At 37.5% G+C, this 20,343-nt stretch overlaps 1 protein-coding gene across 4 annotated transcripts in view; it reads left to right on the top strand.

The window, feature by feature from the left end:
• Positions 1-16,135, top strand: part of CFAP43 (cilia and flagella associated protein 43) — a 110,909-nt gene extending 94,774 nt beyond the window's left edge. For 3 of the 4 annotated variants that reach the window (XM_055424713.2, XM_055424712.2, XM_055424711.2), the window contains 10 exons: positions 1,005-1,112; positions 2,303-2,389; positions 3,316-3,404; positions 4,962-5,175; positions 6,304-6,416; positions 7,682-7,841; positions 11,113-11,277; positions 13,082-13,162; positions 15,280-15,433; positions 15,621-16,135. In XM_055424713.2, the coding sequence (XP_055280688.2) occupies positions 1,005-1,112; positions 2,303-2,389; positions 3,316-3,404; positions 4,962-5,175; positions 6,304-6,416; positions 7,682-7,841; positions 11,113-11,277; positions 13,082-13,162; positions 15,280-15,433; positions 15,621-15,787 (1,338 nt within the window). In that variant the 3' untranslated portion in view covers positions 15,788-16,135. The remainder of the gene's footprint in view (positions 1-1,004; positions 1,113-2,302; positions 2,390-3,315; positions 3,405-4,961; positions 5,176-6,303; positions 6,417-7,681; positions 7,842-11,112; positions 11,278-13,081; positions 13,163-15,279; positions 15,434-15,620) is intronic. The other variant, XM_055424714.2, reaches the window with a different exon arrangement.
• Positions 16,136-20,343: the final 4,208 nt, after the last annotated feature.

The following is a 20,343-nucleotide window of genomic DNA, read 5'->3' as shown; positions in this document are numbered from 1 at the left end:
GTGACATTTTAAAAATAAAAATGCCTTCAAAGGATAACAACCAGTTCATTATCTAAAAACTAACAAAGAGAAAGTGTCAAGAATTTACTCTGCTTTTCTGTATGAACTACACCGCCAGGTAACCAAATAGCAGATAGGGAGAAGCATGCCTTTATGAAAAAATTTCAATTAATAAGTGAAGAAGGAATGATAGAAATATAGTATCACCATTTTGCAGCTCTCAAAGGATGAATGAACCTAAGCACTGAGATTTACAGCTGCTAACGTCTCAGAAAGAAAGACAATTTGACACTACCTGTTTCCTGATCAAAAAACACCATGTCCCCTATGGTCTTTTAAAAGGATCAGACACAGGTCTGATCTGTCCCCTGACCCAGCTGCAAATTTTCAAGAAACACATGGGATAAAGGACTCTGTTGAATTCACCATAAGTAAGCAGTGAGTAAAACTCAGACTAGGTGAAGCTACAGATAACTACAAATAAATGTGAGGGAAAGAAAGGGCTGAAAGAGATCCTGTGGATAATAGACTTTCAAAATGTGACAGTTTTTTCAACAGACAAGTTATACAGTAGTGCCCAGAAGATGCGTATTTGGGTAATAATACTGTAAAGAAACACAAGGAGTGATTACTGTAAAAGTCAAGACAATGGTTATTATTGGAGTTGAGATTAGGATAGGGATGCATGGAAGGGCTCTGGTTAAGATCCAGTTGTTGAACTGAGTGATTACAATGGTGTTTTGCCTTAATAATAACTCATTAAACTATACATTTGTTTTATGTGTTTTCCTATGTATATATTTTATCTTGCAATGAAAATTGAAAAAAGGTAAAAACAACTGAGTAGTTACTGCAAGTTTATATTCCCTTTTTATTGAAAAGAATTTCTCTTTCTTGTGTGTTATAAACTTGCTTGGTGAGTGCCAAGTCTGTGACCCTCAATAGAAAATCCTTTCCCAGGTGGGCACATTGATTGTTTTTCCCCTTTTAAAATATTTCTACAGGAGGAACTGAAAATAAACAACCTTATTTTCTCTTTGCTGTTGGATGAAGAAATAAGCTCCAGAGAAGCATTCCTGAACAACTACCTTACAAGGAAGCAGGAGGAGAAGGTAAATACAGCGTCTGATACCTGAGTATCAGCAGTTTCTGACCAATTGCTCCCACTTGACAAGAGTCCACACTCCTGCCTGACCCCTTCTTTCTTTCTATATTCCTTCTCAAATGTGTGTGTGTTCCTTGGCTCCCTGTCTGGACTTTTAACCACTGACTAGCTATGGGACCTTGGACAAGACATAACCATTAAAGCTATTTTCAAGCTCTTCTCTAGGGTGTATTGTTCTCTCTGGACCATTTGGCACTCTGTTTCACTAAACATGTAAGTAATGGGTTAGCTTATAGAATGAAAAACTGTAATATTTTTTAAAATGCTAATAGATATGTGATATTTTCATGAAAGAGATATTTTCATGAAAGAGACATAATAGATATTTTAATGAAAGAGACAATGAATACAAAATGCTTGTCACATAATAATTTTCAAAAGATGTCAGCTTTAATTAATAGTATTATAAATGTCATTTATGAATGAATGATTTAAAGTATCATATGACATTCGTGTTTGGCAGACACTCAAAGGCAGGCAGGGGGATGAGAAAGCCATTTAATGAAAATAAGAAAGGGCTTCAGCTGTATCCTGATTAGGAGTTGTTGGCATGGGGAAGCCTGGGGCAAGTTAATTAGAAGCTGGGCTATCTATGTGTTTGGTTTGGGAAGCAGATTTGGCTTTCCCTGGTTGGTCCTCAGTTGAAAATGGTGGCAAAAATTAGGAAAGCTGAAAGTTATTGACCAAGTTCTGACAGTTTAGGAGCCAATCACTGCAGAGGTTATGGTTTCAATTCCTGGCTGGTTGCAGACTGTGAGTCAGTTCTATTTTTATATATGGCCTGGCCATCCTCCATTTACTAATATATATCCAGTCTCTCAGAACCCATGCCCACATGACTCCCAAGCCTGTGCAATTTTCATCACCCACACTGCTCTGCCAAGGGTGTAGTTTGCTCCCTGGTCACTTACACACTCATGTACAGAGCTGGCTACACTTTGAAATAGGTGATTGGACGTTTGTCCTTTCAAAGCCTCCAGTCAGTTTACTTTCTTCTATGAATGTTATCTGTAATTGATACTTCAATTCACATTAATCTTGTACTAGGGAATTCCTTGTCTTTTTTTAGTATCTCAATATTTGTATTTATCCTGAAAACTCTCCAGTTCCAATCTTCTATTCCCAATGTTATTCTAGAGCCAGAGCACAGAGGCCATCCAGAAGGCTAGAGAAGACCTGGATATGTACAAGGAACACTATGACAACTTACTGGCAGAAGACAAAGTGAGAGCTGTTGCCTCAGTCACTTCCCAATGTGATTAGCAGCAATTGCTGCTGCCTGGATTTGGGGACGATTAAAAGGGATACAATCTAATCTTCTCACAGAATTTCCCCCTACTGTAATTCTCAGTTATGGGTAAACTCCATTCTATGCCACTGTGTATTTCTAAAAATCACTGTGTAAAATAAATTCTTGTAAACTTCTCTGGTTTAAGCTTTCTCTTGCACTAAAAAGGAGAGAGCTCATCTAGACTTTAGAGCCTTTCAAACTTCAGGTTGCATTCCCCCTTAGTTGGTTATGAAATCAATTAAGTAGACTATGGCCAGCAGATTTATAAATGGAAAAGACTAGGATAGAAAAGCAAACATAAGAATAGAATGGAATGTAACAAAATAGAGGTACCCTGTCTGTTTTACAGGTAAATATTATTTTGTGAAACTTCAGTTCTAAATAAAACCCTAGTGGTTCAGACAGTATAGAATCTGCCTGCAATGCAGGAGACCTGGAGTCGATCCCTGGGTTGGGAAGATCTCCTGGAGAAGGGAATGGCAACCCATACCAGTATTCTTGCCTGGAGAATCCCATGGACAGAGGAGCCTGGAGGGCTACAGTCTATAGTGTTGCAAAGAGTCGGGCACTACTGAGTGACTAACAGTTCACTTTCACTTCACTTCAGTTCTAAGTGATTTCTAAGACCTCTTATATGAAATAATATTTTTAGTTTACTGAGGCGCTTCTTGTTTAAGGTAAATTTTTGTGAAATCCTTGCACCGTGAGTGGTCACCCTTTAACAAGTCTATGTTATAAATCAAGTATTCATGGATTTTTAAAAATCAAGGTGATACAATTAATATTTTAAAGAGTATTGTCACAGGTAAAAGCCTTCTGAACAAAGTTGCAATCCTGGGAATGATATGTTTTTCTTTAGGTTCTGGATCGCAGCTTTAAAAAGGAATTTTCTGAAATCCCCAGTCATCAGGTGGATATACTCTACAAACTTTTTAAACGCCGACCAAGGTTTGTTTCTCCTTTGCTATCATGTTTCTGAGAAAAAAAAATGTTATTAGATTTAAGCTTTTTCTCCCAATTAGTTCATAATATTCAGTGTAACATCATTTACATGAAAATGTCCAAGTATTTTGATCTTAACTCAGTTTTTTAAAGATTATTATATCTTAACAGTAGGCAATGAAGACTGATGACTTCATTATTTAGAAATTAAGTGTCTAGGTAATCATAGTGCTATTATAGGTTCTGTTTTATACATGAAAGTAGTTCCTGACAAGATATAGATGGCAGACAGATTTATAAACTGTTTTTCCCAAGATATGTTCTAACACATATGCATCCCTTGCGGTATGAATTGGAATTACACATAAAAGGCTTCCAGGACAAAATAAGTTTAAGGAAATACAGGGTTGAAAAAGATATATAATTTTCTTTACTGAAGAACATTTCAGAACTTTCTGTAGCCTTTGCATCTCATGTGAGAAACAGAGTAGGAAGTGTTTTCCAGACCCTTTCCCCAGAGCATCTCATGTGAATGTGTTTAAGACAAAGTTTGAAAAATGCCAGTATGAATGACTGATGATAACCATTATCAAAATAGTTCTAAAATATCTGACTTTGATACTTGAGAGTATCAGACAATTAATTTCACAGATTTCCAAATTTTTACCTATACAGATTTCCGTAATTTTTAATCAAACATAATGTAGGAATCATGGAGTTTGTCACAAAGGTATAGGCTTATCTGTGTCTAAGATACAAACTGATTCTCTCACTTTTGACAGGTTATATGCAACCTGAGAAATTCAGCCTAGAACAAACCTTGTATCCTGGTTTCCCTGTTTTTAAAGGAGTGAGTTGTATATGCCTATGAAGAAAGAAGTGAGACCTATTGAAAGGCAGTAGTGGAAAAAGTATAAGCTGTATTGTCCAGCAGCATTAGCTTTAAATACTAACTCCACACCTATCAGGCCTGTGGCCTTGGTCAGTCACTTCTCTCAGAGACTCACTTCCTTCTAGAAAAAGAGGATAACTATAGTAACTTCACAGCATGTTGTGAGGTACCTTGAGAGTGAATGCTGATACAAATCTCAGTACCCTTCTCTTCCCAGCTGCAGCCCAGGGAAACAAAACTAATCCATAATGTAGATAAAAAAAGAGGCACTTCTCCAGTTGCACGTATAGCTGAACATACTCCAGGCTATTCACCTGCAACAAGGACATCAGCAGAGGATGTGTGGGTCAGAACCAGGGAACATCCGTACTTCTCTCAGGCATTTACTTGCCTGCTTAAAATGCCCAGAAGGGAGACATTTCCTTGTGCAGTTAAAGCTTCCAGTGCTGATTGCAGTTGGGTACATCTGTAGTCCACTTTAGGTCATGTCTGAGGATCCCAGAGATGTTGAAAGGTCCCAGCCTGTGCTTTTCTCTTTGGGGTAATCCACCCACTAACCACGGGGAAGTGGAATGCAGTGTCACAGCCCTGCTAAAGGTTATATTATTTAACAGTGATTGTTTTGTATGTGAAAATATGAAACGTTGATGGGCTTTTATTGATAATACCAGGATTCACAAACACAAAGTACATGCAGAAACGACCAGTCTTGTGCCTTTTGGAGAGCGACCAGGATCTGGGAAATTGAATAAGGATGCCTTTGCCCAGTTAATGAAAGCCATGGATGACTTGGATAGTATTAATAATATGCCAGAAGGCTTAGACACCTCCGTCTGGGAACATTTCTGCATGACCAGAAGAGCAAAAGTGGAAAATGAACAGAAAGTATATAACATTTTATCATTCTATGTTCATTTCACTTAGTATGCTAGTATCAAATATATAGTTTATAGTGGTCAGTCCTTCTAGAAAAGCTAATTATTTAGGTTTCCCACTAGGGTAGCAGTTAGTAATATTAATAAAAATGATAAAGAAATAAAACATTAACCTTAGTCCGATTGAGGGCTAAGTACAGGCCTACTTGTAGACCCACTGTCCAAAATGATGGCCATTAGCCACACACAGTTATTTTTTATGTGAAATAAATGTGGACAGTTCTAATTGAGACATGCTGTTACTGGAAAATATGGGCAGAGTTAGAAGACTTAGTATGAAAAAAAGAATGGAAAATGTCCCAATATTTTTTATATTCTTTACAGGTTGAAATGATAATGTTTTGGATATATTGTGTTAAATAAAAGAGTAAAGTTAATTTCACCTGTTTCATTTCACTTTTGTAATGTGGCTCCTACAAAATTTAAAATTATGTATGCAGCTGGCATTGATGGCTCACATGACATTTCTCATGGACAAAACTGTTACAGACACAGCTTCTTCTGTCTGCTCTGGTCTTAAGCAGTGTTCATCTCTTTTTGCATAGACTAGAATTATACTTCACCAGAACAAACTTTATAGTTTTGCTAGAATATTCTGTTAATGTAAAAAAATGGTAGCAATTTGAGAGTGTGTTTAATTGGGAAAAGACTCCTTCCTCTTGTTGCTTCTTGACCACACCCTGCCTCCACTCCCCCAGATTCCCTAAATTGGGTGCCACATGTGCAAGGCTGTCATATTTTTGTTGAAGTATCTATGATTATAAAATTTTATCTAAGATGATAAGATATAAGAAAAATCCTAGCTGCATGCATATTGTCTTTCACAGAGAAGCAATTTTGACACTTTTGGGGGATACTTTTCTAATTATTCATGGGATGTGCCATGCAAGTTTCAAGTTTCTTGTATTACATAATGGCAGGGATTTAAATTTTTGCTAATTTATTAGAAAGGCGGACTTAAGGTTTTGTAACAAAGTTAAAAGATGTATATTTCTCAAGTTCTTTAAAATTAGTTTGCTTTTATTTCTAAAGCTTTTATTTCATATGTTCTGAGATGTTTGTGGTTTGATTTCTTCAGGTAAAGCAGAAAGCTGCTGGCTTAATAGAAATGGTGGCTTTCCTCCGGAGAAGAACTGAGGATGATGAGAAGGTGCAGCATGAAATTGAAAGAGTGTTCCGTGAGCTCATCCTGTAATTTGAACCTTTCATTCACATTCACGTTTTCAAAATCTAAGCTAGGGCTAAATTGAGTTGTGTTATCATGGGGGGAGAGTGCTGACTAACTGGTTTATAGCTGGCACTGACTTTATCTACATGCTTTATAACTTCTCTTTGAGAAAGTGCATTTTGTTATGTAAGACCTTATTTCAGAATGAAATTTACCTTCATGCTCCCTGTTCTTACTGCAAACCATCAAGTTTTGTTTTGTTTTTTTTACTTTTCAATGTTTTTCCTTTTTAGAATTTGAAGTATAATTTACTTATATTAGTTTCAGATGCACCAATAGTGATCTGATATTGCTATACGTTACTCAATGATCTCCATGAGAAGCCTCGTTAGCATTTGTCATCATACAAAATTCTGATAATATTATTGACTATATTTATATTCCCTATGGTATACCTTACATCCCTGTGACTTACTTAACAAACATGTAAGTTTGGGAAAAGTCTTTTATTTTGATCTCCTTCCACATAAAAATACACAGAATATGTTTCTGCTAGTAAGTACTTTTAGGCTCAAGCCACACAAGCAAAGAGTGTGGAAATTTAAGCGGATATCCAAGAAATTTCCATCTATATGCCTGATAAGCTAATATTTTTCGTCAGGGAGCTTGTTGCATTTTCCTGAGTAACTTAGATACTGTCTTATGTCCTTGCTTCACTTTTGGCCACATTTATAGCCACATTGATAAATACTTCTCTGATATCTCCAAATTCATCATTAAACATCATTTTCAGATCTAGGTGATAAGCAAGAATATGGATTACCTAAAAATAGATTTGATAAGTAGCATGCAGATTAAACATTGTTAATATAATATCAGAGATCAACACATGAAGTCAGAACAAATCTACCTAAGGTATATTTTTTATTTGGCAGTATCTCTGTTTTTTTCTACTTACGTTCAAAAGCATATCCATCTTTTCTTAATCATGAAGTCAAAGTTTATGAATGTGTTTTTGTGCATACCATTCTGTAAGCAGCCCAAGTGTAATTCCATATTAGCAAGAAAAGAAGTATCACAGAGATCTCGAGGAAAGCTTTTCATTGGAAAAATATTTTCCACATTAATCTCCAGTGAGTTTCCCTTCAGCTTAAGGAAAATTAATTCTGAATTTTATACTCAATTTTCATATCATACATATTTTATTGAAAGTATATATCAAATGATAGGTGAAATTTGGAAGATAAATATGTCACAACTACTTATTTTGAACTCTTTTTCAATTTAGATTACAGGAAGACAAAGTGAAATTCCAGTTGAATTTGACGATCCAAATCCTCCTTAAACAAGGACAGGTAGAACTGGAGAATTTCCAGTTAATGCTGGATTATTCTGATGCAATCCTCATCAACAAGATCATAATTGAAGACTTGAATTCTGTGATTCGGGTAATTAGCATTTTTAAAAAAGAAAAAAACAACATGTCACCTCCTGTGCCAAATATTTTTCATATTCTCCCATTTCTATGGGAAATAATTTTCATTCAGTTGAGTCAGTAGGTGATCGCTACCCTGAAGAAGTTTACATATGTATCCAGGCCCCACCTCTAGACATGGATATATTTTTTAAAAGCTTCCCAGATAATTTTAAGGTAAAAAGAAGTTCAAGACCATAGAGTTAAATGTTCATTCTAATATACCATCATTTTGTTAGAGTCAGTTTTCTCACCTAATAAGTTTGATAAGCTTAGATAATTCAGATCTTGCTTGTTTTTTAATATAAACATCTAAATGTTAAAAATTTCTTTCTAAAGTACTACTTTAGCTATACTCTACAAATTTTGATAGTTTGTGTTTTTATCTTCTTTCCATTTAAAATATTATCTAATTCCCCATGTAACTTTCTATTAGAAGTTACTATGGGTTATTTAGAAGTATGTTATTTAATTTCCAAATACTTGGGAATTTTGTGCTATTTGAAAATTATGTGCTAATGTTGTTACATGTATTGCTTATAACCCACATTGCATTACTATTGTTCCTTTAGGCAGTCAGTTGTCTTTTGGAATGATTAAAAATAAAGAAAAAATGATTTTCTATTTCCCTTCAATTTCACTATTTCAAGAGATCTTTCTTTGTGTGGATTGAAGTTTCTGTTTTGTATTATATACCTTCTGCTTAAAGAACTTCTTTTAACTTAACTGAATTGTCTGCTGGTAATGAAATCTGTTTTCCTTTGTCTGAAATTGTCTTTGGTTCACCTCTATTATTGAAAGATATTTTGCTGGGTTCCCTGGATTGATAGACTCTCTCTCTCAGTCTTTTCACTTTAAAGTTGTTCATCTTCTTCTGGTTTACAGAACTTCTGATAAGATGCCTACTGTATCTTTTTAATCTTTGTACACCTCTTAATGTAGTGTGTCTGCCTTTGAGATTTTCTCTTTATCTTTGATTCTCAGCAGTCTGAACATATGTCCAGGGGGTGTGTGTATGTGCGTATGATCCTTTTAATGTATTCTTGACTTTGGTTTGCTAATATATTTTGTCCAGGATTCTTGCATCCATGTTCATCAAGGATATCAACCTATAATTTTCTCTTATTGTGGTGTCTTTTTCTGGATTTGATAACAGAGAAATATTGCCCTCATAAAATGTTTGGAAGTATTCCCTTCTTTTCAATTTTTTACTTAAGTGTTTGAGAAGGATTTGTATAAGTTCTGATGTGTTCTATTTTCACTTACATTCATTTCAAAGTATTTTCTAATACTGCTTAGGATTTCTTCTTTGACCCCACTGATTATTTAATAATATATGATTGAATCTCCACATATTTGCAAATATTCTGGTTTTCTTTCTGTTATTGATTTCTAGTTTCATTCCCTTGTGGCCAGATCAGACACTTTGTATGATTTTCATCTTTTAAAATGTATTTGGATTCATTTTATGGCCACACGTATGGTCTGTATTTGAGAATACAGAATAGTGTGTATTCTGCTGGTATAGAGTGAGGCATTCTGTGTATGTCTCTTAGGACTTGTTCAAATCCTTTATTTCCATATTGATCTTCCATATACTTAAAAACCATGAGATAGACAGTTCCATGGAAGAGGGAACCATGCACTGTATCAATTACTTGACAAGAGCATGGTTGTTAACTCTCGGAGTGTTGGTGCAGCAGCTCAAATGGCAATGGCTGAAGAAATAAGAAGTGAGGAAGTTGAGACCAGGACTATTAATAGATCTCATGAGAAAGTTGACTGAAAGGAAAGCAGCGGGGAGATGTAGTAGTTTGACAGAAGTGTTTCTCAACCTCAGCACTACTGACTTTTGAGCTGGGTGGTTATTTGTTGGAGAGAGCTCATGTGCTGCGTATTATGTGGAGTTTAGAAGCACCCCTGGCCTCTACCTACTAGATGCTAGTAGCAGTGCCTCCCCCTCCAGTTGTATCAGCCAAAATGCCTCCCAGTGTAGTTGAATGTCCACTGGTGGGGCAATATTTTGCCCATTTGAGAGATACTGCTCCAGAGAAATGTTTGACCTTAAGATTTGGGAGCTGGTGTTGACAAGATCAAGGGTATGATCATGGGAGCTGGGTGGCCGAGCAAACAGAGAAAATACTATTGAAAGTGAGAAATTCGAGGAATTGAGGCCAAGCAGTGATCACCGAAGAATTGATGCTTTTGAACTGTGGTGTTGGAGAAGACTCTTGAGAGTCCCTTGGACTGCAAGGAGATCCAACCAGTCCATTCTAAAGGAGATCGATCCTGGGTGTTCATTGGAAGGACTGATGCTAAAGCTGAAACTCCAATACTTTGGCCACCTCATGCGACGAGCTGACTCACTGGAAAAGACTCTGATGCTGGGAAAGGTTGGGGGCGGGAGGAGAAGGGGACGACAGAGAATGAGATGGCTGGATGGCATCACCGACTCTGTGGACATGAGTTTGAGTGAACTCCGGGAGTTGGTGATGGACAGGGAGGCCTGGCGTGCTGTGATTCATGGGGTCGCGGAGAGTCGGACACGACTGAGCGACTGAACTGAACTGAGTGATCAAAAGATAAAAATAATTTTTAAAAAGAGTAGTAGTTGGTATAGTCTAACGGCATGATCTTGAAAAAAGCTAAGTTCTCTAAAGAGAATAGAGGAAATATATAAAATGTTAACTGATGGAACTCACATACAAATTTATCTTAGAATCTTAGTAGTTTCACTGTTAGCAATTTGGGGGAACAGTTTCATGAAAATATTACTGAACTTCATGTAGTCCATTTGAAATGAAGTATAGAACATCCAAATGATTAAATATCGTATTTAACCCATTCAATTTTCTTGTTTTTTCACTGGCTACCAACCAGATACTGTGGTGCCTAGTGTGTTAAACTATAATCCTTTATCTTTAGTGTCAAGAAGCAGGGGAGAATAGGGGTACAAACACGTACAGACTGATAATGGCAGAAGGAATTCCTGCCTAATCATTGACATAAAGTAAATTGGCCATGCCATTCAAATTATCTTATAATCCTTTCTGCTTAGTAACTATCTTGCTTTATATCATCATCAGATTGTGCCCAGGAACTAATTTTTAATATCTGCTACATTTTTAAAAGAAGATAGAATTATCTCTGTATTCCAAGTGTTTTCTAAGAAAAGCATTCAGCTTCAACTATTCTGAATGCACAATATTATATGAATGCCAGTTAGTGTTGTGGTTTTTTTTAAGACTCAAGGACAAAAGAAAGTTGCAAGCATGATGGAAAGTAAAGAAGTCCATAAAGGAATATTTCAGATTGAGTGGGAACATAAGAAGATGGAGATGGAAATGGAAGATCTAAATCAGAAGGCTTGGGATATTCAGATGCTGTTTTTTTCAAGAGATCGTCAAAAGGTAAGTTCTCCCTGTGCCCCACTATACAATTTTAATTTCAGTCATTAATGTATTCGCTCACTCAACCAATATTTAATAAGATGCTCTGTGATGTCAAGCATATCCCATGCATAGTATTTCATAATGTGACTGTGGATTCTGCCTATCTCTTCTTCTGTGGTTTCCATTTGCGGCCTCTGGTTCTTTGTGACCCAGTGAGCAGTATAGTTCTATCTTGCAATTCACCAGGAATTTCCTGATTGTCAAATCTAGTGATCCCTTTCCCAGTCATCACCATCCCTGTAGTGTTTGACCATTGACTATCTTCATTCTCTCTCTTTTTTTTTCTTTCTGGCCAGGAGCATGTGAGATCTTAATTCCCCATCCAAGGATCATACGTACATTTCCCCACAAACCACCCCGCCCCCCACAGTGGAAGCAGAGTTTTAACCACTGGACCTCCTGGGAGGTCCATCTTCATTTTTAATATTGCCTGTTTTTTTGGTTTTAATCATCCCTCCTTTCTCCTGTATTTCTTCCAACATGTCAGATCACTCTGCCTCTTTTCCTGATTTCTCCTTTGTTTCTGCCTCTTAAGTATAGTGATTAAGATTCTGCCCTCATCTCTGTGTTTCTTTCCATGTCCTCTCCTTTGATGATTTCTCTTTTTCTAACTTCCATGATCACTCCTAAGACTCATCTAAGCTTCCTGGATTCCAATTCAATTCCAGTCTCACTTCTCTGAACCTGACCTTTCTCAAGCATTATTACTGTGCTATCTCCCAACAGCACCTCTTCTTATTTTGCTTATTTCTGTTCTTTCAACCATTCACTTGGGGTTAAAGTCGCTGTCCTCTGATTCCTCTCCTTCCCTTGTCTTCCAAGCCTTGCCTAGTGTATCCATTTATTCCCTCTTTCTTTATGCCCCTAGCCTTTACCTTGCTTCAGTTCTTCCTTTTCAATGGTTTCGAGTATTTTATAACAATCTTCTAACAAGTCTCTTGACTTTGGGTTTTTCCCTATCTCATCTATAGATTCACATTTCTATTCAGCTCTAATAACATTCCTACTCTGCTCCATCTTAAACTTCTTCTTCTTACCTGGCCAATGAATTTTCAAGTTCTTAAGTGGTGTTGAGTGTCCTTCAATCTTTCTCAAATTCTTTCCCCCTGTTAGTCTTTTACACATCAGTATTTTCAAACCAAACTGATTCTATTTTCTAAGATTCTACCTCTGTGCCTTTGCAATACTGGTTCTTCTACCTGGAATACTTTTCCTCAATTTTTTTCACATCCCAAATCTATCTACTTTTGAAGGTCTGGTTTAAATGCCACCTAATCCGTAAAGCCTTTTGATTTCCCAAGCTCAGAGAAATCATAGCCCATCTCAAACCACCTTTTAATTTGCATGTCACTTATGTATCTTCTGGCAACTAATCATATTACTTATTCTCTTCTTGATGTCTATCTTCTTGATGCTATCTATCTTTGTTATCTCCCTCAGTATCTTTAACTATTAGTAGGATATTGTTAATATGGAACTCATGAGACACTGTCAAATGAAACAGTAAATATCTGGTAAGTTGAATAAATGAATGAATGAGAAAATAAACTAGGCATTGGTAGTTATTAGTATATAGGTGAGTGCATCAATAATTAAACATGAGTAAATATTATGGCACAAAGTCAAATCAATCCTCACTTGGATAGATATATTTTATGAGAAACAGGAACTTTCAAAACTAAGATAATCTTTATAAAATTATCTCTTGGAAGAAATAGAGAAAAATATACTTACTTTGTGGTTTCTCTTTTTCCTCTCAAAGTACCTAAATGAGCCAAACTATGAGACTCTGATTGCCATTCAGATTGGAATAATGGAGCAGACTATTGCTGTTTTAGATAAGGTAGGAATCAAAGATATTGATCATTATATTTCCAGTATTTTTGAATGATATGAACAAAGTAATAGTTTTCAAACCATGAATTCAAATAGAACCTACAAAAACTTGGTCTTTTATAATGATATTCAGGATGTAATTCAGTTCAGTTCAGTTGCTCATTCGTGTCCGACTCTGCAACCTCATGGACTGCAGCACGCCAGTCCTCACTATCCATCACCAACTCCCAGGGTTTACTCAAACTCATTTCGAGTCAGTGATGCCATCCAACCATCTCATCCTCTGCCGTCCCCTTCTCCTCCTGCCTTCAAACTTTCCCAGCATCAGGGTCTTTCTCAATGAGTGAGTTCTTCGCATTAGGTGGCCAAAGTATTGGAGTTTCAGCTTCAACATCAGTCCTTCCAGTGAACATTCAGGGCTGATCTCCTTTAGGATGGATGTAATTCAGTTCAGTTCAGTCGCTCAGTCATGTCCGACTCTCTGCGACCCCATGAATCACAGCACGCCAGGACTCCCTGTCCATCACCAACTCCCGGAGTACACTCAAACTCATGTCCACAGAGTCGGTGATGCCATCCAGCCATCTCATTCTCTGTCGTCCCCTTCTCCTCCCGCCCCCAACCTTTCCCAGCATCAGAGTCTTTTCCAGTGAGTCAGCTTGTCGCATGAGGTGGCCAAAGTATTGCAGTTTCAGCTTTAGCATCAGTCCTTATTCAGTTCAGTTCAGTTCAGTCACTCAGTCGTGTCCGACTCTCCGCGACCCCATGAATCACAGCATGCCAGGCCTCCCTGTCCATCACCAACTCCCGGAGTTCACTCAAACTCATGTCCACAGAGTCGGTGATGCTATCCAGCCATCTCATTCTCTGTCGTCCCGAGGTCCCTAAATAGCCTCTTTGCAACCATAACCATTGTGACAGCTTGAAGGACTTTAAAAAATATTTTAATTTTATATTGGAGTACTGTTGATGAATAATGATTTAGTTTCAGGTGTACAGCAAAGTGATTCAGTTATACAAATACATGTATCCATTCTGTTTCAAGTTCTTTTCCCATTTAGGTTATTACAGAATACTAAGCGAAGTTCCTTGTGCTATACAGTAGGTCCTTGTTGGTTATCCTCTTGGTTTCCCTGGTGGCTCAGATGGTAAAGAGTCTGCCTGCAATGCATTAGACCTGGGTTCGATCCCTGGGTTGGGAAGATCCCCTGGAGGACATGGCAACCCACTCCATTATTCTAGCCTGGAAAATTCCATGGACAGAGGAGCTTGGCAGGCTACAATCCATGGGGTCACAAAGAGTTGGACACCACTGAGGGACTTCACCTTTTGTTGGTTATCTATTTTAAATACAGAAGTGTGTATATCTCAATCCCAACCTTCCAATCTGTTTTCCCCCAACCCTTCCCCAGCTCTGTAGCCAAAAGTTTGTCCTCTAAATCTGTATGTTTCTTTTTTGTAAATAAGTTCATTTGTATCATTTTCTTTAGATTCAAGGTGTAAGCAAGATCATATGATATGTCTTTGTCTGACTTAGTTCACTTAGTTTGATAATCTCCAGGTCTGTTCATATTGCTGCAAATGTCATTATTTCATTCTTTTTAATGACTGAGTAATATTCCATTATATATATATGTACCACATCTTCATCCATTCATCTGTTAATGGACATTTAGGTTGTGAAGCACTTCAACATCCTTTGGGGCTATTAGAGTGTAGGTGAATTTCCTGTTTCACATTCGGTTATGATTTATGTAGTAGAAGTGTTGATAGTCTTTCCTTGGCATTGTAAAGGCTTTGTTTTACCTTAACTGCCTGAGCACTCAGTTTTGAGTGTTTAACATATATAAGATGGAAAAAAAGTACTCTCCAGGCTGTGTTCTTAAAATCTCTCATTTCTAAGAATATATAAAGTTTCTTCTAAAATGTGTATTAACGGACCATTCTATCTTTCAACAAATAATTTAAGTACCTACTGTGTGGGGGCATTATGCTAAGCACTAGGGGTATGGTGGTAAGATATCTTAATGATGACAATGTATTTAAATTTTAAGAATAATATCTTTATAAAATATTTTCTTTCAAAATTATTTTTGTGGGCTTTCCTGGGAACAAAAATTTTAGACCCACAAAAAGAATGTGGAGAACTGCAAAAAGCTACTTAAAAAACTGAGAAGGTACAGCAATCAAAAAGATATAGCAAATTATACCCTAAGTTGCAATTTACGAGAAGAGCTGGTGGCTGTCTCAGAGAGAAAAGACATCTGTAATGCAATAGGTAAGATTTTTTTTCTTTAATTAACTGTCAGTTTGTTTAAAAGTAATCAGAATTCCTAAAATCTGTACAGTGGTTATAAAGCTACCAGTATTTGTTCCATATGTTTAACTATTTCAGAGTGCTGTTTCTGTATTTTAAAATGTAGATAATAATTCAACTAATTCCATCTTCTTCATTTTGGGGATAGGGTCTAAACTGACTTGTGAAAAGATTGCCAAAGAACGATACGAAAACATGATGCGACAACAAAAGTTAACAAAAATTTCAAAAGAACAAGCTGATCAGATTTCAATACTACAGGCTGAAGTTGAAAGGTTAAGAATGAAAACATTTCCTGCTCTTGTTCAAATGTAAAAATACTGTAGAAAACGTAAGACCAAATCAATCATTTTTAAAATAATTTCATTTGGTTAAAATGATTTGTTTCTCTTATATCAGAAAATTTAAGTAGAATCTTCTCTTAGTGGCATATTTTTGATAGCAAATTGTTTGACTTTAGTCTTAATCATTATAAAAATGTTTGTCCTGCATGAATGAATGTCTAAAATAACATGAATTATTTTTATTCAAGAATGAATAAGATTTTATCTCAGAATATATTCAAGATCTATTTTATTGTCTTAATAAAAAATATTTTCATGGTAATAGTATAGACAGTCTTAAAGACAAAAAATTATTCTTAGCCACTACTGCCATTTCTAATTTTATAAAATTACCAGAAATATTATGATTATGATTTTTATCTTTTATATTTTTCTGTATTTCCCATTTTCTTCAGTAAGCTTTTCTCTATAATTGGAAAAAAATTCATAGAATGTTAAAGATTATTCCCTCTGCTGTCAATGTGAACAAAGTGGTTTACTTTTCAGTCAGTTCAGTTCAGTCTCTCAGTCGTGTCCGACTCTCCGCGACCCCATGAATCACAGTACACCACGCCTCCCTGTCCGTTTACTTTAACCAAGCCTTAAATCATTTGTAAATTACAAGATATTTTCTACATAAGCATTCTACATAAACATGACATAATTGTCTTTATCTCATATTTATTACAACAGAACTTAATTTTGTTTCCCACCCAATAGAGTTTGGTAAACCGAAAAAACACGTTTTCTCATTTCGTGATATTATGATTTATACTAAGAAATATATGTTTGGTCTTCGACCCCATTCCTGGCACAGAGGTCCTAAAACACTTGGAATTTCCTAAGTGATGAGAAAGATACAGGTATCTTGTTAACGAGGTGACTTTTGGACTGCACGTAAGGATGGGGGCTGGCTGCCCAAACCAATGCTGTGCCCCAAACTCCAATCCACCTACCCACCCTCCCAACCTCACCTCCACCTCCAGGGAAGGTAACGGAACTGGAAGTTGAACTGATCACCAAATGACCAATGATGTAATCAATCATGCCTATTTAATGAGGTCTCCATAAAATCCCACAAGGACAGGGTTTGGAGAGAGTGCTAAAAGCAAGTAAGCTCTGAGTCTTTTCCCATACCTTGCCTTATGCATTTCTTCCATCTGGAGGTTCCTGAGTCATATCCTTTTATATAGTAATTTGGTAAATGATTCTCCGAGTTTTGTGAGCCATTCTAGCAAATTAATTGAACCCAAGGAAGGAGAGTCTCAGGAACCTGTTTATTGCCAGTGGGTCAGAAGCAAAGTTGACTATCTGGGCTTTCAGTTGACATCTAAAGTGGAAGGCAGTCTTATGGGACTGAGACCTTAACTTGTGGAATCTGATGCTATCTCCAGATAGATGTGTCAGAATTGAGTTGAATTGTATTATAGGACATCCACATGGTGTGGAGAAACACAGCCACAAGCAAAGGAATTTGGTGATAAGAATTCTTACATTTCCATGAAATAGTTTATCACTTTATTCATGTAGATGATGATAAGTAATGAGATTAACTCTTCAGAAAACTGCTTTGCCTTTCCATAGCCTATGGACCGACTGCATTCCAAGGTGATAATCAGCGGGATCATTGACCACAAACTGTAAATGGTATCAATGTCTCATTGTTCTGCAATTCGTGAATTAATTGTTAAGTTTAATCTGCAATACCATATCCAGTGTACACTGGTGTAGGTAAAGCCAAGAGAGCAATTATAAAATATTATATTTAGAAAAAAAATTTTTAGAAGTTTTAAAAACTATTTAAAAACTGCCAGGATAGTACCATAATTGATCACCTGTTCAGTGATCACCTGTTTAGTGGGAATAGTAAGAAAAATAAGAGTCAGCGTCATTTTGACAACTTCCCTTCTTAGACCTAGAATGAGTCCTAGTCAGTTTGGCTGATTAAGCATGGTAGTGTCCATTAGTAACGTTTCCATTTCACCTAAATTAACTGTTGGAGCCTCCATTTGCTTAGTCAAGGCCACAAATATCACTGGACAGTGTTCTGTGGATTGCTGGGTCTTAAACAATGTGTGTGGTTTGTTTCTTAATGTCCACCCTGAGTGATCTTGCAATGCTCCTTGCTTAAATGCCTCATCTTTGAGGCATAGATAGAATGGAAATTAGCAAGAGTCTCTTGCCCCCTTCTAGTAGCATAGCAGTACTCTCAACAGGAAGCATCTTCTGGTTTGAGGGTGTTGGTAGGTGCTTTGGAAAGGCACATGGGTCATGCAACCCAATCCTCTGATTCTTCTCAGGTTCTGCTGAACTAACAGCAGTTATATTCATATTTTTATAGCCCTTTAAAATATTATCTATTTTATCAAGTAGTAATATAATTAACTGGGTCAAACATAACATGGTTTTGAGGATAGGACTTAAGAGTATGAGCTCTGTTGCTGGGTTGCTTGGGATAAATAACCACTTGATCTTAAAATTTCCTGGTATTAAAACTGGAGTGTCGGTAATTATGATACTCAAATGAGTTAACAATTTTTAGAAACTGGTCAAAGCAAGTGCTAAGTGTTAGTTTTCATCTTAATGGATAAAAATAGATCTTATTCACTAGTTATTTTAAAATATATATCCTATTAAATGGAGGTGAAATTAACAAATTATTTAAAAGAGGACTGCTTCAAGGGCATCCCTAGGCCCCGAACTCTCCCATAAGATCCATCCATACTCTATGATCTCCCTCCGCTTGTAGAAATGCCCACTGAGCTGCTGGAGCCCTCAGCCAATGCCTTAGAAATCCCCCTTACTGTACCCCCACCTCCTCCCCAACTCTCCCAAACCAGAGTCTCACTGATGCTGTACTTCTTCCAAGTGGACATCTGAGGGTGACTCCAGATGTGCTAATCAGCAGTGGGGCAGCTGCAGTCAAATGCCAGCACCATCACCAGGGAAGCCACTTCCCCAGCCCCATTTAGGATCTCAGGCTCAGCAGTAAGAAGCAGTGGCTGCTCAACAAAGCTTCCCAGGGATGCCCATCTGGGAATACTAGAGCCAGGGAAGGCCCATGTGAGGACTGAGCCAGTCCCCTTGGATTCACAGAAGCCAGTGACAATGGCAATGTCTAGAAGGTAAGGATTGGGGGGGTGGGAAAGGTAAGGTAAGTTACATGGGCACTAACAGTTAGAATGTATACAAGAGCAGAGTCCTGATATGCCAACATTAATAGTTTGTTGGCTCATGGGGAAGGACTGGACTGAAAAAAAGGAGCACTTGGGAGTGGAGGCAGGGAGCTTAGGGTAATAGCTATTTACCAAGTAGTTCAGTTCAGTTCAGTCGCTCAGTCGTGTCCGACTCTTTGCGACCCCATGAATCACAGCACACCAGGCCTCCCTGTCCATCACCAACTCCCAGAGTTCACTCAAACTCATGTCCATCGAGTCGGTGATACCATCCAGCCATCTCATTTTCTGTCGTCCCCGTCTCCTCCCACCCCCAATCCCTCCCAGCATCAGACTCTTTTCCAGTGAGTCAGCTTGTCGCATGAGGTGGCCAAAGTATTGGAGTTTCAGCTTTAGCATCAGTCCTTCCAATGAAAACCCAGGATTGATCTCCTTTAGAATGGACTGGTTGGATCTCCTTGCAGTCCAAGGGACTCTCAAGAGTCTTCTCCAGCACCACAGTTCAAAAGCATCAATTCTTCAGCGATCAGCTTTCTTCACAGTCAAACTCTCACATCCATACATGACCACGGGAAAAACCATAGCCTTGACTAGACGGACCTTTAGGGAAGTACTTTTTTTTTTTAAGATTTTTTTTTTTTGGTGTGTGGGGGGGAACTAAAACAAAAAAACCCAAGCAAAGCTGTGTTAGCCCTTAAAACGACCCAAGAACAGAAATCCCAAGAAGTCCTCAGGAAGACTGGAACCCAGAAGCAAGAAACCACTGACTCACAAAGTTCTCTCTCTGCCTTTCTCTGTAAGGGCACACTTAAACACACAAACTTTTCTGCTTCCAAGTTCACATACAACCGCTCCAGTCACAAAAAGAGACGGGCTTTCTTGAGTTTAGTTCCAAATTCTCAAGGACTGGGCCACATTATGTCATATGTCTATTTATGGCCAGGATAACAGATTAGGTACCACCCCCAGTGAAGGTGCGTTTCTGGCTGGGTCACTGTTAATGGGGTGAAAGTGAAAGTCACTCAGTAGTGCCTGACTCTTTGCCACCCCATGGACTATACAGTCCCTGGAATTCTCTAGGCCAGAATACTAGAGTGGGTAGCCATTCCCTTCTCCAGGGGATCTTCCCAATTCAGGGATCGAACCCAGGTCTCCAGTGTTGCAGGCAGATTCTTTACCAGCTGAGCCACCAGGGAAGGCTATTAATGGAATAGATATGCTAACTTTAACCTTTTTCACAGATATGATTAGAAAGGCAGATGAATGTAAAAGATGCTGTATACCATGCCTTGAAGTGGGAAATGAGCCTATGTGGTTTTATAAAAAGTAGATGATCATTTCACTAAATGAAATAAGGAATACAAGTGACAAA

Source organism: Moschus berezovskii, chromosome 12 (genome assembly GCF_049115385.1).
Source record: "Moschus berezovskii isolate FMDL1 chromosome 12, NW_MosBer_1.0, whole genome shotgun sequence".
Classification (NCBI taxonomy): Eukaryota; Metazoa; Chordata; class Mammalia; order Artiodactyla; family Moschidae; genus Moschus; species Moschus berezovskii.
This window is presented reverse-complemented; position numbering and strand designations above follow the sequence as displayed.